Source organism: Mobula hypostoma, chromosome 8 (assembly GCF_963921235.1).
Source record: "Mobula hypostoma chromosome 8, sMobHyp1.1, whole genome shotgun sequence".
Lineage (NCBI taxonomy): Eukaryota > Metazoa > Chordata > Chondrichthyes > Myliobatiformes > Myliobatidae > Mobula > Mobula hypostoma.
Genome location: NC_086104.1, coordinates 43,873,278 through 43,896,784, shown reverse-complemented (window position 1 = coordinate 43,896,784; position 23,507 = coordinate 43,873,278). Strand labels below are relative to the sequence as shown.

Here is a 23,507-nt window from a genome sequence, read left to right as displayed (position 1 = left end):
AATTATCTGCCCAATGAAACAATGGAAGCTTCCTCAGTAAATATATTTAAGACAAGGTTGGATAGATTTTTGCATAGTAGGGGAATTAAGGGTTATGGGGAAAAGGCAGGTAGGTGGAGATGAGTCCATGGCCAGATCAGCCATGATCTTATTGAATGGCGGAGCAGGCTCAACGGGCCAGGTAGCCTACTCCTGCTCCTATTTCTTATGTTCTTATAAGTTTTGAAGACAAATGCAAATTTGAAATATTGCTTAATTGGAAACTTATGCATTTCATCAAGCAGTGGGGAGATGGTTGACAAGACTTCATTCAACTTGGTTGAGAAATTTTGGGTGATCTCCAGTTTATGAAGGATAAGAGGGACACCAGTCGGAGTGATGGAAAGTCATGTCACATTTTGACAACAGATGAACAAAGACGGGCTAAGTTGGGCAATGTTACAACTGTCTTAGCAGTTTAAGCAAGAGTGCTTTGATTGGATCAAATATATCAAAACTAGGAATTGACTGATTCTGACTTAAACAGTTGCTATGAAGAGGAATAGAATTGATGACTAGAAGGGACTTGAGGTAGTGTTGTTCTGAATTAAGTTCTTCCTTTCACCTGCTGTTTATGTTTCTGTGTTGAAATAACAGATCTTTAAACAAGTCTAAGGATATAAATTTTGAGGATCTGTGGAGAAGTTTCAAAGTTTTGCACATTCATTATGCTATTATACAGAAAAAATCTTCAGTCTTTCAGTAGACTTTGATGCCTTCCTCAGCAAATTTTTATTTCAAAGGATAGAAGTAAATCTCCATTGTGTTAATGAGCAAATTAATCAGGAAGTGCCTTAATCCTTGGCCAACAAATATCTCACATTGCTGCTCTGTGCTCAGTCTGAAAGTCTAGGTTTTGATGTTCTTGGGTCTCAGCCCTTAAATGATCTTTCTAGGGAGTACAAACGAGTAACCTGCTCTGGATGATATTGCACTGTTTCTTCTCAAAAATAAGGGAAAAAATAAATTCTGGACTTGAATTACTCTGATTCACTTTTTTGAGAAAGCCAAGGGTGAATAATTCTCTACTTCTCTCAGAGTAGAGAAGTCTAAAACCAGAGGCATAGGTTTAAGATGATAAGAGAAAGATTTAAAGGAAGCCTGAGGGGCAACTTTTTCCACACGGGGTGGTGGATATATGGAATAAGCTTTTAGGGGTACAATTCAAACATTTAAAAGACAGGTATATGGATAGGAAATACTTTGAAGGTTGCAAGTTTAACCCAGGCAATTAGTACTAACACAAGTAGACAACTTGGTCAGCATACCAATGCTACACTTTAGAATTTTTCACTGCAGTCTATTTATTTGAATCTGTTTGTGGTGGAAATTCATTTAGCATGGTAGAAACTCACTTAACAGTTGTATTCAACAATTAAATTAATAGATATTGAAATCTTGCATTTCCTTCAGTAGTTTGAACAAGGACCAACATTGTATTTGAGGTTCAAGCACATTGCTGTGAAGTTGAGTCAAATGTAGATTTTTAAGATATATATAAAGCCTTGTGAAATTGGTAAGGATTTTACATTTAGCTTGAAAATGGTTATATTATGCAAAGCAATCTGGAATTTCATTTACATTGCAGATTTTGCTATTTGGACTGATTTTTTAAAAATCATTTCATGAAAATATTTCTCTACTTTTTTGTATTGTTGTCCAAGGCAGCTAAAAGTAATGGAAAACACAGTTAAGGTTATAGCTTATCGAGTTGGCAAATCAATACGAAATTATCGCAAATTATAGCTTAGAACAGGCAGAGAATTAAATACTTAAGTATTTCAGTACAACTGAGGATAAAGCAATTGGCTAGAAACTAGGCAAATATTTGCCATCTGTATTGATGAAGATGACTGACCTATTTGTGTAAATTACAGGGGTGTTGTGCAGCTGTTTAATGCTGTGCGAAAGCATCAAACTGTTGTGGATGAAAAGGTTAAAGAAGTGGGTGGGTCTGAACGAAAACGTGCCAAATTGATGTCAACTGTCTCAAAGAAAGACTTTATCAGTGTGCTTCGTGGATCATCACAGGCTGCGCAGCAAGACTCGGCAGAAAAGACACCTAATAGTGAGAAACAGGTGGGAATTTTCTTATGATATCGCAAATTAGCAATTAAATTACTCTTGTGGAAATGAGCAGCATTTTTTATAAAAATAATCAATTCCTTCATGACTAATCTTTGCAATCATTGTAATATGGGGAAATCAATTGACTTTAATCTAATTAGAGTACTGTGATCTTTAATTGGTAAGTAACAACAATTTCCTGTGGTTATTGAAGAAATACTTGCCTTGTTGAAACTGTACTCTCGTGCTGGTTCACCTAACAGCTAGGAGGAGTATGGGTAGAGTTAATGTTAGTTTTACTCCAGTTTTAAGTAGGAATAGGCATCTTAAACACCTTCAGTAAAGGGTGTAAATATGCAAATGAGCTATATAAGCTTTATTTATCTCTGAGCACTATTATAAACTTGTAGCAATTATAAAAGATGTTTTCAAAAATATCTAAGTGTGTAGTTGAGTAAGGAATGCAAATGCATTGTTGGCATTCATTTTGAAAGCATTAAAATATAAAAGCAAGGATGTCATGCTGTGGATTTATAGGGCATTTGGAGTTTTGTGAGCAGTTTGCCCATATTTATGAAAGGATGTGCTGGTATTAGAGACGGTGCAGAGGAGGTTCATGAGAATGATGCTGAGAATGAAAGAATTAAATGTATGAGAAGCATTTGATGGCTCTGGACTCTACTCACTGGAGTTTAGAAGAATTTGGGAGAGATCTCACTGAAACCTACTGAATATTGAAAGGCCTAGATAGCTATGGAGAGGATGTTTCCAATAGTGTGTGACTCTAGGACCAGTGGACGCTGGCTCAGAATAGAAGGGCGACCCTTTTGAACACAAATGTGGAATTTCTTTAGCCACAGGATGGCGAATTTATGGAACTCATTGCCACAAATGGCTGTGGATGTCAAGTCATTAAGTACTGTATATTTAACATGGAGGCTGAGAGTGGCAAGTTCCCAGAATACACTGCCTGATAGAGTGGTGGTAGCAGAGCATTTAAACATTTAAATGACAGCATTTAAGAAGTATTGCGCCAACTACTTAAATTATCTAGACGTAAAAGGTTATGGGCCAGGTGCTGGAAGCTAGGATTAATGTTGATGGGTGTTCACTGTTTCGATTAGACTTACTGGGCTATACAACTCTATGACTATGGCTGTGGAACTGTAATATTATGTGGCTATTTTCCAATTATCTATTGATGCCAGTCTTTTCATAACTTGTATTTGCTTGCACTTGAAGAGGTGTGGACAGATAGCAGGCTGTGACGCAGTAGCGAGAACACCTTTTAGGCTGACTGCTGAACACTGCCTTCATCTATCCACTGCAGATATCCTTGGCTGAGAAATGAAGGAGTGTTCCTTGGCTGAGAAGTGAAAGTGTGTGAAATGTAACTGAAGCTGCACTTGTGGCTGTTAAGCCTTTTGTCATATCTTGTGTTTGTTGCCCAGTCCTTTCTGCTATAGGGGATGTCGCAAAGGCTTCTTTGAGTTTAATTTTTTTGTGTTCTCCTTCAAGTTGCTGTTGTAGCATGCTCTCTGGCTTAAGTTGGATAGAAATCATGCAGCTGTTGCAGTGTGTGATTTGTGCATTGATTGACATATGCTATTGATTGCAGAGCTGAAGGGTGTGAGGCTGCAGTAACACATTGTCAACACTAGTTGAGAGAGTGGTAGCATACTGAGGGTGTCAATTTCATATTGCTAATTAAATCTAAATTTTTCACATGTGTTAAAGTGTCTCTCCATGTGCTGCTGGAGGTATTACTCAGATTGGGATTGTTGCTTCGGAGCTGTTCCATGATGACAGCCTGGCAGACTCCTGTCTTGGCTCACAGACAGGCAAAAACTGTCTTTCAGTGGTTTTGATGCATGCTGTCTATGGATGAGCTCTAGGCATATGACAGCATTAGAAGAAATTGTAAATCCGCTATCCTGTTTGACCCTGCTGTGAACCTTGAGGAATTTTGTTTCTCTCTGGTCTCGACCACAATGAGCAGCATCAGTGGCAGTCTGTTTTACTGAGCAGATTGAATAAACTTGCTATAACCTGACATTTTGAATGCCTTGGTGATGTGTGTGTGAGTGGTGCTTCTCCTGCATTTACCAAGCGAAGATCATTTTCATGATCAAAAAAACTGCAGATATCGGAAATCTAAAATGAAGGAAATGCTCAGCAGGTCAGACTACAGCTGTGAAAAGAACAAACATTTCAGAACAGATCTGACGAAGGATCTTTGACCTGAAGTGCTAGCTCTGTTCCTCTTACCACAGGTGTGTCCTGACTTGCTGAGATCATTTTGATTGTGGATTTTCTGTTGTAAAATCAGATTCTGGGTATATGTGATCAGCTTAGATCTACAGTATGGCCAGGACTACACAAGAAAATACTTTTCTGATGGTACTCAGCAGAAAATAAAGGATTCATAGTTGTATAAAAACAAAGGCCAAAATTATTTTAACAGGTGGTTCTTGTATACATCTCGCTGATCTTGCAGCGTAATCTCTCTGCTAATGCATCAGACAGAAGGTTGAGCAGGTGTTGCTTAAAATTTATACTTTCTTCATTCTGTTACTTCCTCCAACTCCAACCCAGTTAGATTCAGGCTTTCAAGCAGCTTATTGTGTTAACTTGCCTATTCCCTCAGGCAACATGTTTGCTCAAACATTGAGTTGTGCAGGTTCCAGGAGCACTTAGTTATAATTTGTCAAGCCTGGTAGACTGTATGTTTTTGAGCTGTAGTGTGATGTGAATTGCTGAAGCTTGCAATCAATGTTTCTAACAGGAATAGAATATATTTTAGAAACCTAAAATTCAAATTTGAGCTGAGAGACAACATTTTTATTTAGTATAGCACTATATGTTGCCCAGTAAAGCTAAGGGTGAAAATGCAGCATTTGGACTCTTTGTCTCCACAGGAGACGTTTGACAACTGGAAAAATGGTCTAATTATTGCCAGTGATTGCAAAAATGTGCACCAGCCAGCCCAATGTTAGCTCAGAGTAGTACACCATGAAAATGGGCCCATCAAGTCAGTGACAACAATCATATCCTACTTTCTTCTCCTACATTTCCATCTACTCGTTAAGATTCTATAACTCATCTGCATACTACAGACAAAAGATAGTGGAAAAGCAATATAGGTCCTGTCCAGAATATGAATGCCCATTTATGTACAGCTTGTACATACAAACAAGTATTTTGAAGACCCAGCAGAATTGATTTTCCGACTGCTGCAGGGGTGTAGGTGACTGTTCTTGATGTTAGCTGGAATTTTTCCAAAGATTACATTTGAGTTTAACACACTGATGCCCATTGTGCAAATTCTGTCTTGAAACACATCATCCCTTTTAAATCCATCAATAGCATTTAATTTCTCATATGCAATAAAATCTTTTAAAATAATATTATTATTAGCCTGAGATAGACTTGGGCTAAGTTTGTTGATGGCAAAATGAGGTTTTACAATTCTTTTCCACATTATTCCAATGGGTCAGTCAACTTCTGTGGGGGTCTTCTGCCATGTGAGAACTTGGTGGCTATATTTCTAATTTGGAAGCCATGAGCAAGAGTGGAGCAATAATTACAATTATTTTGGCTGCCAATTTGTTTTGTTGCTAAACTGAGTATTAGAAATAATTGAGTCAGATATGGCAGAAATGGGTCATTCACAATGGTGCTCTCTTTTTGTAACTTTCCATTTTTACGGTAACTTTTAGAGGTATGAGCTGCTAGCAGTCTAACTTGGGTAATAGGAAATCTGGGACCTTGGTGAAATTGGGACTGACAAGGAATCACCAAGAATGAAACAGAAGTAACTGAGACTGTGTAAATCTACAGAAGCCTGAAGTCCTACATCAGTAGGCTCAAGAAGTGACTTCCCTTCAACCATTCAGTTCTTAAACTAACTGTGCTTAGCCCTATTCACTACAGCACTGTGATACTCTGCACTAGACTGTTTTATTTGTTCCAATTTTGTTCTATTATAATTTGTTTCTCTTGTGAATACTTTTATATGATATTAAGTGAGGCTGCTGCAAGCACATTTTTCATTACATCTATGCATACATGTACTTGTATGTATGACAAGCTCAACTTTGTCCTTGAAATAGAGTCAAGTATGATGAAGTGAAAGTGGGATGGGATCTTTGAAGTGGCATTTTTGGGTGATGGTGGAACTAGAGGTGAGGAGGAAAAGACAAAGGCAGATGATCAGAAAATTGAAAATACAGTGATTTTCTGTTAATTTGGACTCACCAGGACCAGTACATTTTGGCTCATTAAGCTGTTGTGCTAATTAGCCAAAGCTTCATGGAGATCGTTAAAAAGGTATTAAAAACAGACTACTGTTTAACTGAGTAATGAATTGTGTATTTAAATGAAATATAGAACAAACTAGAACATTATCAATATTTTGATTGTAACTAAACAAAATCAGAATAAACACCTAGTGTAGATAATGGACTGTCTTCATACTATGCTCCAAGATCTTTATTTTCATTGTAATATTTAAGATGATTGGATGATTGTCAATACCCTCAGATTCTTCATAGTTCCAACTTGTTGAAGTAGTAAAATTGTTTCCTTTCACTCTTAGTTGTTTCTGGCATCCCCAAACCCAAAATGCTTCAAACCACAGTGAACAAAACAGTTCTGAATTGTCTTGCTGCTTATTGCTTGCAGCTTATTTCTTGACAAGAGTTACTGCTTTTTGAGCACAAGCACACACAACTGATACTGGTTTAAAAACTTCACTCTAAGCATGTAGTGTCTAACAGTTACACAAGTGCACATGTCTGACACTAGTTATAAACTGTTTGCCAACAGTCTCCTGTCCCAGTTAAGCAGCATCGTGTCCTAAATACATACAGGGAAACATGGCTATTTTCTCGATTAATTTTTGCTCTTTAGGAGTTGTCCCAAATGGTCGCCTGATTAATCGATGGCCTAATTAAACAGAATCCTCTGTATTTGGATTTTATATTTTAAGGTATCAAGCAATTGACTATATTGTAAAATCATAGAACAAAAGAATTGAGCATATTTGAACTATTGTGCATGTGCTTGTTTCTTGAAATACCTCTCCATTTAATCCCCTTTCTCTGTCCTTGTTGCAATTCATTCTACCATTATCAGCATCTTCTATTTCTTACTAAATAAGCTTCTATCCCCGACTGTATACTCCGGTTCCAAAGAAATGAGACAGAATTATTTAACATACTCCCTTGGTGGATTAGAGGTTTATTGACATTGCATTAACAATTAACACATTGTTATGAGAATGCTAGTGTTGTTCATTAGTAGCCTTTACTCTTTGTGGTTTATTTAATACACAATTAAAGTGAAATGAATAAGTTCTCAAAAGTAACAGAGACGATGGATAAGATGTTGGTACCTTTCAAGCGATTTGCAAAATAACATGTATCAATCAGCAAAATATGGAGATTTACAATTTGATGCACATCTATCAATTTTCCAATCTCGCTGTCTGATTGTTCTAATTAATGATGTGTGTGTCATATTAAGGGTGCTCTTATTTTTTTACTGGGATCTGGCTAAGTGTCTAACAAAATAATACAAAAGCAAATTTAGAAAACAACATTTAAATGTCATGTTAAATCTCTTGATGCTTTCCAAAATTATTACACGGTTGGATGCAATGGGGAAACCTTAGTGGTAGGTGAGAACAATCTATTCATCATTTTAACTGTTAGATTCCAGATCCCAGTGAATGGATTGAAAACATCAATATGTTCCCATCCTGTTTCCAAGGTCTGTTGACTTTGTAGGAACAATTAGCACTTTGTTACAAAGGTGCTTGTGTTCTTCATTACCAGTCTCCACTTTTCATGGCTTGTTTAATGGACAATAAATGGATAAAAAGTGCCTAAATATTCCAGCATGTGCTACTCTCATTCTCAATAATTAGTGTATTGTTACTCAAAAGCAGCACTGTATTTGGGCAAAAGGTGGTGTCCTAGCCCAAACTTTCCATTTTATCAGGATTGACTGTTTGAGGGAGATGGACAGATTTGAGCTGCAGATTTATAGAAATCATTCATTGACATATGCTACTCTTTTCTTTCAAGCTTGCATTTCACTATAACTTGCTCTATATAAGAACTTGCTGGAGATGCACATTAAACTTGCAGTAAAATGTGTAATCTGGCAATAGTGTTAGTAGACTTAATGAAGAATGATGATTGCAGTCTTACCTACTCTGGGGATAACCTGTGAAATGATGGCTTTGAGCATGAGAAAACAGTATTACATATTTTCTTTAAAAATTAAAATGACTAACTTTTTATCTTTCTACCTCAGCTGTAAGAAGATGAAAAAAATGTTTATTTAATTGATGTAGATGAAGTGCATTGAACTTCACTTTCTTGGTATATAGTTTTCAGGAAATTCAGTTAGAATTCAATATGTGGATACTTTTTCTCCCTTTGCCCTTTTTTTTCCTTTTTTTTCTTCTCCAGCCTTCCTATCTCCCACACCATAACCTTTGAAGCTTTTGAAAATATTACAGTAATACAGGAAAATAGGAACAGGGTTAAGCCACCTACCCCTTCAAGCCTGATCATGGCTGAACTGTCCCAGGTTTTTGCTCCTTCCCTGTGGCAATCTCCATTGTTCTCGTCCCTTGATTGTTTTCAAAATTTATCTATCTCCAATTTTAAACACCTGGTGAGCTAGCTTCCATAACTTTCTGAAGAAGACAGTTGAAATGATTTGCTATCTTCTGCAAGACTGGTTTTGCATGACTAGTTCCTTGAAACTGTGCTCCCTCATTTGAAACTCTCCAATTAATGAAGGCTTCTCAACATCTACCCAGTCAAGCCCTCTTAGGATCTTTAGAACAATGCAGCCCAGGAATAAGGTCAGTTGTAGTAGGCATTTTACCCCAGCATTTCACATACTTTCTTGAACCTAGACTGTGATTGTTTTAATGGTGTACTCAGTATTGATGGGAAGTTTGTATGTTATTAGTTTAGGCAGATTATATTTGTCTACTATTGCGACTTAGATGAAGATCAGACCACATTTTATGAGTAACTAATTTAGAAAATCGGGTAACTGCAAAGGATTCACGAACTTTTTCTTGCAACTGTATATAAGATCATAATCTTAGAAGCATAGAGTGGACAGCCAGCACCTTTTTCCCGGGGTGACAATTGCCAATATCAGAGATCATCTGCTTAAAGTAAATGGAGGGAGGTTTAGGGGAGATGTCAGAGGTGCTTTTCTTTTTTGTTTTTGCAGAGTGGTAAGACATTCAAAAGATTTTTAAGCCATGGATGTAAGAAAAGTGGAGGGTTATGGGATGTGTTGGAGGGAAGGGTTTGCTTGATTATGGAGAAAGTTTATATAGATTTACTCAACATTATGGGTTGAAAGACCTACACTGTGCTGTATTATTCTATGTATAAGAACACTTAGGTTCCTCTGTACTTCATTCATTTGCAGTATCTTTCCACCTGCATTATAAATTTGCCTTTTCCTATTACTGAGTTGCATGACCTCACACTTTGCCGCATTAAACACCATTTGCCAAGTTTTCCAAAACTCAATCTATCATGTTGCAGATTTAACAAATTCTTTATTTCAGTTTGTCCTTCCATCTATTTTGTGTCAATAGACAAACTTGGTCACCTTGCTTTCTTCCCTTTCCTCAAGGTCATTAATATAAATTGTGAGATAATTGAGGGCAAGGACTGATTCCTGGAGTACTTCACTCGTTGTATCATTCTAGCTCTGTGTGCTGTCTCTCATAGATGTTTTGTTCCTTACTAGTAAAGCTTTACTTGGCTAATTGCAGAAATGGAAACTTGCTTAATCTTATCCAGGTGAAATCCTACTACTGTTTGCTGTGATGTTTGATATATCCTTACAAACAGTTTGCAAAATTGAAAGTAACCCTCTCAGCATTTACACTTGGATGGGAGCAGAAATTAAGAAAAGCATTTTGTATTGCTCTACCGTACTTGTATTTCTCTGTTCGAGTCTGGATGTAGGCCCATTTGGGGGAAAAACGTCTGAATTGAAGTATCATTGATTCCGCGTTTGTTTTAGTAAAGATCAGAACTTGATGGTTCATTGTTAGCAATGTGACTAGTTGTCTGATTTGCATAACTAAAGCCACACAGATTATTGAAGACAAGGACCAAGAATAGATCACGGAATGGATCTTGTTTTTTTTCCATTCAGACTAGATGAGACTAATCACTGTAGAAGGTTTTTTTCCTCTGGGGGGAAAAGTTGAGTAGGCTGAGCTCATATTTGTTAGAGTTCAAAAGATTAGGAGGGTCTTGATTGAAATGCATGGGATCCTGAGAGTGGATGTGAAACAATGTTTCTTCATCTGACAAAAATCTAGAATTAGGAGTTACTATGTGTATTTAAAGAAATAAATAGTGGTCTCCTATTTAAGACTGATAAGGGAATTTTCTTGAAGAGCACTGAATCTTTGGAACTGAATATATAAATTATTGTAAGGCAGAGGTAAATGTTTTCTTGATAAATATTGGACTAATGCAGATGGACAGGAATGTGGAATTGAAGCCTTGATTGCAGTGTGGTAGAGTTGGCTTGAGGGGCCAAGTAGTCTACTTCATTCCTAATGTGTACACTTGGTTAGGTTGGGTTAGATCTGTGTCATGACGTCATCATCTTGTGTTGACTCTATAATCCTTGATGATTCCCTTTCAAGGTAGTATGGTTGCACCTACTTCCATCTGCACTTTTCTTCAGTTGTTGAAGATGTTAAATGAAATCTGAATGCGAAAGTAATGACAAAGAAGTGCTAAAATATTTTCAGGACCACTTCAAGCCAAATTGACGGCACTTTATATCAACCCCAGGCTTTTCGCCCAAACCCCAGAATGATCTAAAGAACTCTTAATTTGTTGTGGGCATCACTTTGAAATTTTTGTTTAGAATCAAGCTTAATTCAAAGCCAGATTTGACAAAAATCTGTATTTTAACTAATTAACTATGTTAAGCACACACTTCTTCACATAGAAGGTAACCTGACAGTGATTCGAAATTTAAAAATGAAAAAAAAATCTGCAAATGCTAGAAATCTAAAACAGAAACAGTGTTAAAAAAGCTGGAAATAACTCAGCAGTTTAGGCAACATCTGTGGTAAGTGAAACAGTTAACATTTTGAGCCAAAGACCCTTGGACTGAAGTTTAGAAGCAGTGTAAATTAAAAGTGCTCTAATTTATGATTGTCAGAAACTTCAGTTGCCTTCGTAAATTACAGTTAATGAAATAATGTGGCTTTATAAACAAAGTGATGCAGTCAATTACTTTTAGATCATAAATTTTACAGTATAGTCTTTTCCATTTTAAAGACCGGTAAGTTATTTTTGTACAATTTTATACAAAGTTGCCTTGGTTACTGATGATTGCACCAGATACTCATTTTTATACCAAGAGCAGAAAATTGCTCTAACAGCACTTTTTTTTTTCAGGTTTCAGACATTGTTTTTCTGTGTCTCTCTCAATAAGCAGTGAGACAAATCAAATAATTGTTACACCTTAAGCAAAATGCCTGCACTTATTCGCCAAAATTAACAGGAATAAAGGGACAATGACAATAGTGATAGAACTTCAAAAATACTCGGGTGCGTTGTTTGATTGTGTCTTGGGATGTCTCATAACAATGCACTGGAATATGGATTCTGTTTCTGTTTATTATCAATTTAGATTTAGGAAGTTTAAGTGATGAACTGGCCTAATTTGGACTACTTTTCTGATATTGCAGCAATTTTTATAATTTAGTGGTTTTGTCATCTTTTTATGACTGGTTAAGAAAATAAAAATAAAATAAATCTCTATTTATAGTTATTCACATAGAAAATAGAAGCAAGAGTAAGCCACTATTTAATGAAGTCATGGTTAATTATTTATCCACCATGCTGCATTCCTGCTCTTGCCACATATCCTTAATATTTGAAATCTATTGATCTCTGCCTTCAATATACAGTCAATGGCCAATTGATTAGGTGCTCCTGTACCCCTGCTCATTAATGCAAATATCTAATCAGCCAATCGTGTGGCAGCAACTCACTGCATAAAAGCATGGAGAAATGTGATCTAGGTGACTGACTGTGGAATGATTATTGGTGTCAGATGGGGTGGTTTGAGTATCTCCGAAACCGCTGATCTCCTAAGATTTTAGTGTACAACAGTCAGAGAATGGTGAAGAAAAACAAAAAATAAAAACATCCAATGAGCAGTAGTCTGTGGTTGAAAACGGTTTGCTAATGAGAGAGATATGAGGAGATTTGGCCTAAATGGTTCAAGCTGACAGGAAGGCAAGGGTAACTCAAATAAGCATGCGTCACAACAGTGGTGTGCAGAAGAGCATCTCTGAACACACAAAATATTGACGCTCGAAGCAGAAGGGTTCCATTCTGGTACCTAGTAAAATGGCCACCAAGTGTACTTGGTGAACAAACTTCTGAAGTCTTGTTGGGTAGAGAAATCTATAGATTCATTACCCTCTGGGTTAAGAAGTTTCTTCTGATCCCTGAATGGTTGACCCAACCAGGGGAATATCAATTCAGTTTCTACTCCACTAAGCCCCTTTAGAAACTTGTATATCTCAAGGAGATCACCTCTGATTATTTTGAATTTTTGAATACTGGGCTAGTCAGCTTAATCTCTCTTCATACAGAAGCTTGCTATCTAAGCAATCAATCTGTTGGACATTTACTGCACTCCCTCTATTGCAAGAATATATTTCCTTTGATAGGCCTGACCTGTCAGCAATATTCCATATGCCTTTTCAACACGGTCTATAAAGTGAAGCAGGATGCCTCCACTCTTGTACTCAAATCTTTCTGCAATAACGGCCTATATATTATTTGTCTTCCTGATTGCTTGCTGAATCTGCATGTTAACTTTTAGTGATTTGTGAAAAAGGATATCCTGATCCGTTTGAACTGATGAGGTCCTGGATTATAATTGATTCATAACTCTTCATGGGTATTTTCAATTGCTATTCAGCAGAAATTTTGAATACTATTCTGGTTAGACATGATGCATCACAATGCATGGGAAATTGGATATATGGGAAATCATATTTGTTTAAAAAGTACTTGGCAAGTTGAGTGGGTAATTATGTTTCAGTCCTTAATTTCTTTCACTGACGGGCCTTGCATTTGATTAAATTGTTTATTCAAATCAATGCAAATACATAACTTGTTTTCTGGTTTAAAATATGGTGTCCAAAATTTTGGAAAAGGTGGGAGAATACATACCTTGGTTATATACATGTTTCTTCTAGATTTTATGGCTAGAAATGCTCTTCAATAATTTGAGGTTTGACTGTTTATTTTGCAAGCAGTTGTGATTGAAAGAGCTGTGGGCTGAAGTCAAATATTTGCTTTCATGGCTTGAAACTGTAGTCTTTTTGCAGAATTTGTATGCCCAGATGGAAATGATTACCTCTGAATGCAAGCCAGAATAGTTTTTTAAAACTAACTTAAGGTGTCTTTTTCTCCGTAAATGACTTAAACTTGGCATTCGGAGATCTATTTTATTTTGTCCATAATTTTGTAGTTTTAAAGTAACACTTAATTGGTTACATGTTCATTACAACTTGTATTTTTATTCTCTTTTAAAACAATGTCAATATGGAGACTTTAGAAGATTATGGAAGGATTCCCCCCCCCCCCCAATTAAGATTGGGTGTTGTAATTAAATGCTTCACACTCCTAAAGCTTAACTTGTGTACTAATACTGAAGTATTTGGAAAGATTTGATGTGTTACTTAGCAACATAAGAGAACTGAGTCTTAGCTGAGCTCATTTCTTTGTGGCGGTGTTTAGCTATAAGCCAATACAGAAGAATACTTTTTGAACAGTGGACAACACAAACAATAAGCAAACCAGCTAGATTACGTATATATTCGCGGTGAAGTAAACAAATCCATTTTTTTTATTGATTTTAACTTGTATAATATGTTGAAGCAACACATAATTTGGAAGTTTGTTAAAGAGATAAAGTTCATTTTGACGGATTTTTGGCAGCACTTCAACACCATTAGAAAGAAAGTTTACACAAGTCTGTCAAATGCATACACTTCTTTCTTACCATAACAAAAAGATAAAAATGCTTTATGGTGGCATTTTAAAACAAGTGTTCTGGACATCTTCATAATGTGTGAGACTTCACCAAAGTGCAGGTTAGATCTGTACTTGAATGATGATGAACCAGGTTAACTTGGAAGTCAAAGGCACTTTCAGTTTCATTAACATTTTGTTGTGGAGCTGTGCACATCAGTACACAAAACCCACTGATTTCTCACATTGACAAATGGCACAGCTAATCCCAGAAGACTGAGGGGGATACATTTTGGTATCTGACACAAAGGGATTGTGCGGTTGGGCTTGATAAATTGTCCAAAGAATTGTCAGATCACATAATCAAAATAAAAGCTATCTTTTTATTTTTAAGATAAAATAGTAGACTTTGAACAAGCACTAACGAATAGGGTGCAACTCCCACCCATCACTAACAGACTTTGCTTAACGAACATTTTCTCTCCTGTTTTGTGTAAGACATTGAGTAGGTACTATAGGCCTGCCTAAAATAGGTCTGCTCATCTGCATCATTTTCCCAGCAGACGATTGGTTGCTAGTTGTTTGTTTTTGTTTGCGGATGGTTTTGAAAATCTGCCCATGTTCCATAGTTTCCAAATGGAAGAACTTTTAAGATTGCAAGTTTAAAATATTAAATGGAAAGTCTATTCTTTTCAGCTTAATTCTGTCACCTTTCTTTGGCCTACTAATGAAGATGTGCAATTAATGGAAATTATTAATGAATATGTCAGGAGGTAGATGGCAGATTTGCATTTCTTTGTATTTTGGTGAGAAACTAAAGCCATAAATGTCAAATATCCCATTATATATGAAGCCATTCTTTTGGGTTAAACAATCACAGTTTTACATTATATTATTCGTAAATAATGAAATCCAGCTGGCTCTAAGTTTTTTTTCAACTAATTGATAGTTAGCCAGCCACCAAACCAAAGACTTAAATTGCATAATTGTGCTTGTTTTGCTGGCCTTTAGTTGAATGGAATCTAAACAATTGAGTAAATGTATATGCAGCACTTTCCTGGGCTAGTACCCATGTAATTGTGTCAACACACAGAATAAAACTGACTGTTATTTGAATAAAGTGAGTCATTTTGTTAAATTATCACATTCTATTTAAAAAGAATTCAACAGCTGACAAGTTTGGCTTTTCATTTTCTTACCCTCCATTTTCCTTCCCTTCCAAGGCATCTAGCCTCTGCCAATAGCTGACTAATTCTTAACATGCTTAACAATTGATTCAAAAATCAGTTCTAATGTTCAGGTAGAACTTACTAGACTCTATTTTCAATCACTATGGCTTTTATTTTATTAATGAGCTTGCTAACAAAATCTCTCCTTTGTTTTTGCTTTAATCTCCTATATTATTTTTTGGTACCACTAATAGCATGGAACAAATGTGCTGTACTGCATTTTCTTTTGGAAAAGTGATTCTTTTTTAAATTTATTCATTCTTAATGATCAAGGCCCGTATTTATTGCTTGTCTTTAATTGGCCTTGAGAAGGCCGGCTCAGAACACTAAAGGTCTCATATCTATATGTGTGAGAAACTTATATTTGTCATTGTGATTTTTGCATCTCCGCTCCATCTCACAGAAGTGGGATTTCCCAGTGGCCAACCATTTTAATTCCTATCCCCATTCCTGTTCCGGCACGTCGGTCCACAACCTCCTCCTCTGCATAATGAGGCCACTCTCATATTGAAGGAGCAACATCGTAAATTCTGTCAGTGGCCTCCAACTTGATGGCGTGAACATCGATTTCTCCAACTTCCGGTAATTTTTCCCGTTCCCTCTTCTTCAGTTTCTCACTCTGCCACTTCTTCTCACCTGCCTACCACCTCCCCCGGTTCTCTTCCTCCTTCCCTTTCCCCCACAATCCATTTTCCTCTCCTATCAGATTTCTCCTCCTTTACTCCTTTACATTTTCCACTTATCACCTCCAAAGTTCTTGTTTCATTCCCCTCTCCCACCCACCTACTTCACCTATCACCTTCTAGCTTGTCCTCTTTCCCACCCCCCACCCCCATCTTTTTATTCTGGCATTTTACTCCCTCCCTTCCAGCCCTGATGAACATTCTTGGCCGGAAACATGGCTGTTTTTTTTCATTTCTATAGACACAAGAGTTCTTCAGCATTTTGTGTGTGTTGCTCTGTGATTTATAGTGCGTCTTCAAGAAATACACTCGTAACCATCATCACATGAATGACTAGTTTCCAGTAGTACTATTTAAGGAATACCTCTTTCACATACGTTTCTTCAAGTAGTGTCATAGGATCTAAAAGAAGCATGCAGAGCTTTGGCTTGGTGTCTTATTCCCAAGGCAGCAAGACTATCTCTTCAAGATTGTGTGCCTAGAAGGGTACTGAAAACTTGTGCTGACCAACTGGCTGAAGTACTGGAGGACATCTTCAACTTATTACAGTCATTGTCTGAGGTTCCCACCTGCTTCGAAAGGGTAGTAATCATCCTGGAGGACTAGCAAGTAGCTCATATTGTTTCATTATTCAAGAAGGGAACCATGGATAATCCTGGAAAATATAGACTGGTGGGTCTCACATCAGTATAGTGCAGTTACTGGAGAGAATTTTGGGGGTTGGGATTTATGAGCATTTGGAAAACCGTGACCTAATTAGGGAAAGCCAGCATGGCTTTGTGCAGGGCAAGTCAAATCTTACTTGATTGAGCTTTTTGACAAGGTGACAATGTTGACCAATTTAAGCTTGAACTGTGGATGATGCCTTCATGGATTTTAGTAAGGCATTTGACAAAGATCCTTATAGGAGGCTCATCCAGAGGATTAAGATGTATGGGATCCGTGGTGAATTGGCCGTTTAAATTCAGAACTGGCTTGCCCACAGAAGACAGAGGGTAATGTTGGAAGGGTTTTATTCTAGCTCAATGTCTGTAATTAGTGGTGTTTTTAGCAGGGATTTGTCCTGGGACCTCTGCAGTTTGTGATGTGTATAAATGACCTGGATGTAAACATAGTGGGTGGGTTAGTAAGTTTGCAGATGATACAAAGAGTGGTGGTGTTGTGAATAGTGTAGATGACTGGCAAAGAATGCAGTGGGATATAAATCAGTTACAGACGTGGGTGGAGAAATGGCAGATGAAGTTTAACCTGGCAAAATGTGAAGTGGTGCATCTCTTGTAGGTCAAATGTAAAGACTCAGCACATCATTAAGGGCAAGATCCTTAACAGTGTTGAGGAGCAGGGGGCTCTTCGAATCCAACTTCATAGCTGTCTGAAAATGGTTACACAGTTTGAAAGGGTGGTTAGGAAGGCATATAGCATTCTTGCCTTTATTAGTTGAGGCATTGAGTTCAAAAGTCCGGAAGTTATGCTGCAACTTTATAAAACTCTAGTTAGACTGCGTATGGAGTATTGCATGCAGTTCTGGTCACCCCATTATAGGAAGGATGTTGAGGCTTTAGACGAGGGTGCAGAAGAAGTTTACCAGGATGCTGTCTGAATTAGAGGGTATGTGCCAGAACAAGAAGTTGGTCAACGTTGGGTTGTTTTCTCTGGAGTGGCAGGGACTGAGGGGATATCTGACAGAGGTTTCTAAGATTATGAGAGGTATAGATGGAGTATTTTTATCTACTTAGCAATACGGGACAGAATAGGCCCTTCCAGCCCCTACAACCCCCAACAAACCTGATTAACCATAACCTAATGCTGCCCTCAACTACATCTCTTCCATTTCATGCACATCTGCTCTTACCCCCATCCTCCTGCCACCCTACCAGGGATAGCGTTCTTGTCCTCACCTACCACCTGCCAGGCTCCGTGTCCAGCACATAATTCTCCAAAACTTCTGCCACCTCTAACTGGATCCCACCACCAAGCACATCTTTCCCCCCCCCCCCCCACTTTCTGTTGTCTGCAGAGATCTCTCCCTTGTCCATTGGTCCCTCCCCACTGATCTCCCTCCTGGCATTTATCCTTGCAAGCACAACAAGTGCTACATCTGCCCCTACACCACCTCCCTCACTACCATTCAGGACCTTAAACAGTCCTTCCAGGTGAGGTGACACTTCACCTGTGAGTCTGTTGGAGTCGTATACTGTTCGGTGCTCCTTGTGTGGCCTCCTGTATTTGGCGAGACCTGACGTAAATTGGGAGACTGCTTTGCAGAGCAGCTATGCCCTTTCCACCAGAAAAAGTGGGATTTCCCAGTGGCCACCCATTTTAATTCCACTTCCCATTTCCATTCCGGATATGTCAATCCATGGCCTCCTCCACTGTTGTGATGAGGCCCCTCTTAGGTTGGAGGACAACGCCTTATATTCTGTTTGGGTAGCCTCCAACCTGATGGCATGAACATTGATTTCTCAAACTTCCAGTAACCTCCCTCCCCCCCACCCCCACCCACCTTCACCATTTTGCATCCCCTTTTCCTTCCTTCACCTTATCTCCTTGCCTGCCCATCGTCTCCCTGTGGTGCTCCTTCCTCCACCTTTTTCTTTCTTCCATGGTCTTCTGTCTCTTTCACCAATCAACTTCCCAGCTCTTTACTTCATCCCTCCCCCTCCTAGTTTCACCAATCACCTGGTGTTTCTCGCTCCTTTCCCTACCTTTTAAATCTACACCTCAGCTTTTTTTTCTCTAGTCCTGCTGAAGGATTTCAGCTCGAATTGTTGACTGTACTTTTTTCCATAAAAGCTGCCTGACCTGCTGAGTTTCTCCAGCATTTTTGTGTGTAGTGCTCAGATTTCCAGCATCTGCAGATTTTCTCTTGTTTGTAACCATAACCTAATCACAGGACAATTTACAATGACGAGTTAACCTACCCGGTATGTCTCTACTGTGTGAGGAAACCAGAGGACCTGGAGAAAAGACGGGGAGGACGTACAGAGACTGCTCACAGTCTGTCACTGGAATTCAACTCCGAGCACCAGCACGCCCGGAGCGGTAAGCGTCGCACTGACTCTGAGCGCCAGAATGTCCAGAGCTGTCAGTGTCGCACTGACTCCGAGCGCCAGAACTTCCGGAGCGGTGAGCGTCGCACTGACTCTGAGCGCCAGGACGCCCGGAGCGGTGAGCGTCGCACTGACTCCGAGCGCCAGCACGCCCGGAGTGGTGAGCGTCGCACTGACTCCGAGCGCCAGCACGCCCGGAGCGGTGAGCGTCGCACTGACTCCGAGCGCCAGGACGCCCGGAGCGGTGAGCGTCGCACTGACTCCGAGCGCCAGGACGCCCGGAGCGGTGAGCGTCGCACTGACTCCGAGCGCCAGGACGCCCGGAGCGGTGAGCGTTGCACTGACTCCGAGCGCCAGCACGCCCGGAGCGGTGAGCGTCGCACTGACTCCGAGCGCCAGCACGCCCGGAGCCGTAAGCATGAACATTGCACTAACCGCCACGAGATTGTGACACCCAACAGAAGACAGTATGTTTTTCTCAGGTTGAAATCTCTTAAACCAGAGGGTATGCAGTTAAGGTGAGGGGGCTAATTTCAAAGGAGTGTGAGGAGCAAGTGTGTTTTTTTTACACAGAAGAGTGGATGCCTGGAATGCATTGCTTGGGGTGGTGGTAGAGGCAGATATATGAGAGATTTTTTAAGAGTTGTTTAGCTAGGCTCATCAATGTAAGGAGGTTCGAAGGATATGGAACTTGTGTAGGCCGAGAAGATTAGCTTAGTTGATTACTCAGTTAACTGGTTTGGCACAACATTGTGTGCCGAAGGACCTGTTCCTGTCCTGTACTATTCTGTGTTTTAATGTTTGTGATTTGGTTAACAGCATATACAGCACTGGAGTAATTCTGTACATTGCATTGTACTGCTGCTGCAAAAGTAAACAAATTTCATGACCCGTGAGTTATGCTAAACCTGAATCTGATATGGGTTCTGTTGTGGACTGCGAGTGGGAAGGGGGCAGGGAAAGGCAGATTATGGTTGGGAAAAGGGGAAAGGAGAGGGACATTCTGTATTGATCAATAAACCAATTGTTTGCAATCAAGTGGCCTTGCCTGATTTGTTTGAAGTATTTCTATATTATTCATGGGCATTTTGAGATGCAAGTATTTCAATGAAAAGTATTCCAAATTTATTTTAAAATTTGCAGGAAAAGTTGTTTATGCTTCCAATCACCATTAATAGTAAATATATAATAAATCTATTTATTTTATCTGTTTTATATAGACCTAAGTTTAACTTGAGAGTCATGCCTCTGCACTTAATTAAAATGAAATGAACTGCTGGGGACACTCGGGAAGTCAGGAAGCACTTTTGGAGGCAAAAGGATGATTGACATTTCAGAATGAGAATCTGTATTAGGACAGGGTGTAGAGGGATGATAGCCAGTGTGAAAGGGTGAGGATGGCTGGTAGCTGAGAGATGGAACAAAATGCAGTGGAAGACAATAGAGTTGAGGGATAAGGAGTTTTTTTGACAAAGACAATGACAATGGGTGGAAACTGAGGTTTTTTTTTAAAAAAAATGAGCAAGTGGAGCCCTTTTGGGGTGGGGAAGGTGTGTGGTTGGTGAAGGTGGGGACAAGTTGTGAATAAGTAGGCACACAAAGGCTACAAGTGCTGGAATCAGATGATGGCAAGATGATGGTGGGAACCATTGAGGGAGATGAAGGGCAGATAGAACCAGATGGCGGGGGGGGGGGGGGAATATGGTAGGTGAAGTGTATAGCTACATGGTGAATGGAACCAGGAGGAGGAGAGGGATGAAAACGGTTGATGAGAGCTAGGAAGGACAATGATGGAAATGGAAAACTCGATGTTCATACCACTGGGTTGCAGACTGCCCAGATGGAATGAGGTGCTGCTGCTCTAGTATGTGTAGTGCCTCACTCTCGCAGTGAAAAAAGTGTTGGATGGAGTTGAGAAGTTTTTGAGTTCTGTTTTTGTCCATCACCCACCAGCCTCTGCCTTTGAAACTCCTCCTCTCTTATCTCCACTGGAAGTCGACTGGAGGAAGGGGAGTTTAATTGTCATGCATCTGGGATGTCAGGATGGCTATTAAGGACAGAGTGCAGGTGCCTGCAAGTTGGTCACCTGATCAGCACTTGGTGTCGCAAACATAGAGGAAGGCACATCAGGAGCAGCGAATGCATAACCGAGGTTGGAAGAGGTGCATGTGTATCTTGGCCTAGCCTGGAAAGGCTGATTAGGTCCCTGGATGGTGATAGTGGATGAGGTGTAGGGACAAGTGTTGTGGTTGTGGGATGGCCACAGCAAAACTGAATTCTGTGGAAGGTCAGAAAGGATGGGGGAGGGTAAGAAGGGGCTGTGGAAGGCTCAGTGATAAAGGACGATGTGCTGGTAGTGGAAGCCGGCAGGGTGAAAGCTGAGGACTTGGGGAAACTTTCTATCTCTGTTTGGGGGCAGCGGCGGTGGGGGGGGGTGTTTAGGAATTGGGCTGTGACAGAAGAAATCTGGAAAACAGACCTAAGTGCATGAGAATTTCCTAAACAATACTGGCATTACAGATCTGGAATAGAAGGCCCATTTGAGAGCAGATGAAGTGGTGACAGAAACTTGGAGAAGGATATGGCCTGTCTTTCCTTTACAAGAGACAGGATGGGAAAAGATGTCGTCTACATTGGATGTGAGAGTTGGTGGGTGTATAATGAGTGGTTACTGTAAACTCCATCTCTCTGGAGATGAAGATACAAAGATTCAGAAAAGGAAATGATTCAGGTGAATTTGAGGTCACAGTGGAAGTTCATAGTTATTCCAAATTGCATTGGACCCAAAGACAGTAAAGCTGATTTTCAGAGTAGTGTCAACTTTTTATCTGTCATCTCATGAAACTGAAAACACCCAAATTTACAAATCTGCATTGCTGTCGATACCAAATGCTGTTTATGCATTTGTAATTAGAACAAACATTCAGCAATCAATCTAATCACATGAGGTATTAACGTTATAAATGTATTTCAAAAAGTTTAAGTTTGGCACAACATTGCATTTAATTGAAGTTGTGATTTATGATATTATTCAATTAGTTGGAAATAAACATTGGCAAAGAGATTCTTGCAGCTTGTGGGCTTTACACATTGTTTTAATGTATTAGAGGTCAGCCCCTTCAATCAGCATCAAGAGAAAAGTAAGGTCTTGTTACTGGCTTCTGATTAGAGCAACTATAACTGTTGTGCTTTTCATTTGATCTGTTCATAAAGTTTTGGCATGGATCCTGATATAAGGGAAAGAATGTATAAACCCATGAATGAAACTCAGATATTGGAAAAATAGTTGCAGAAGATCGGTAAAGAAAGGAAATGAAATTAAGTTGGTATTCTTGTCATTGAAATATCTAATGGAACCCAAGAATAATAATTGGCTTAAGTAACCACCAAGAAAACTGATTTCTTTGCATTTAATATGTTTGTGACATTCAAAAAGCAAATTAACCTGACATTTAGGAACTTGTCAGTTACCAATAGGCATGTACTTCAGAGCCACACAATTAAGTTGTTTCTTTTTTTTCCTCAAACCAAATAATCTGGAATTGCCAATCGCAACCGATCAAACCTTTCCTAGTTCCTTCTTTATATTTAGACATGACTTTCCTGTGGTCATATCAATGTATAAAATTACCATTTCTAACATAATGCAAGATGCTGGAGAGAAGTGTGGTAAATACACTTAAAATTGGAAATTCCCTGCAAGTAATTTCAAAAGTCTAAGTTTGAAACTTTACTCCGAGTATGGTGAAGAGTCAGAGAATAGTATGGAAGATGGAGAAGGAGATGCAGATATTAAAGATCCTAAAGTTTGAGGAATTGCTAATCTTGGCTCTCTCATTGATTTAAAATTTAATCTCAGGTATGTTTGCCATATCTTGCTGATCTTGACATTCCCCCACCCATCCACCAAACATAAAAACATACAAATAGGAGCCCTCAAACCTGTCCCACCATTCAGTAAGATTATGGCTGATTGGATTGTGACCTCAATTGTGCAATCCTGTACACATCCTGTAACCTTTTACCAATCCCCACCTTAAAAATATTCAAAGACTGTGCCTCCACTATTCCTTGAAGAGGCATCTAAATATTTGTAACCCACTGAATGATGATCTTTTTATCTCATCTGTCTCAAATGGGTGACCATTTAATTTTGAACAGTGACACTTATCTTTAAACTCTCCCTTGGGAGAAAACTTCCTCTGCATATCCACTCTCAGATTCATATGTTTTAATAAAGTCCCCTCTCTTTAGTAGATGCAAGCCTAGTCTGTCAGATTTTCTTATAAAACCACTGCATTCCAGGTGTCGGGGTACTAAACCTCTGAACTGCTCACAAGGCATCAATATCTCTTCTTAAATAAG

General features: G+C 39.0%; 1 protein-coding gene across 1 annotated transcript in view; it reads left to right on the top strand.

Moving 5' to 3' along the window:
* rrp15 (ribosomal RNA processing 15 homolog) overlaps positions 1 to 23,507 on the top strand; it is a 38,971-nt gene that overhangs the window by 10,874 nt on the left and 4,590 nt on the right. Inside the window, exon 4 of the mRNA XM_063055039.1 lies at positions 1,917 to 2,118. Within this exon, the coding sequence (XP_062911109.1) occupies positions 1,917 to 2,118 (202 nt within the window). The remainder of the gene's footprint in view (positions 1 to 1,916; positions 2,119 to 23,507) is intronic.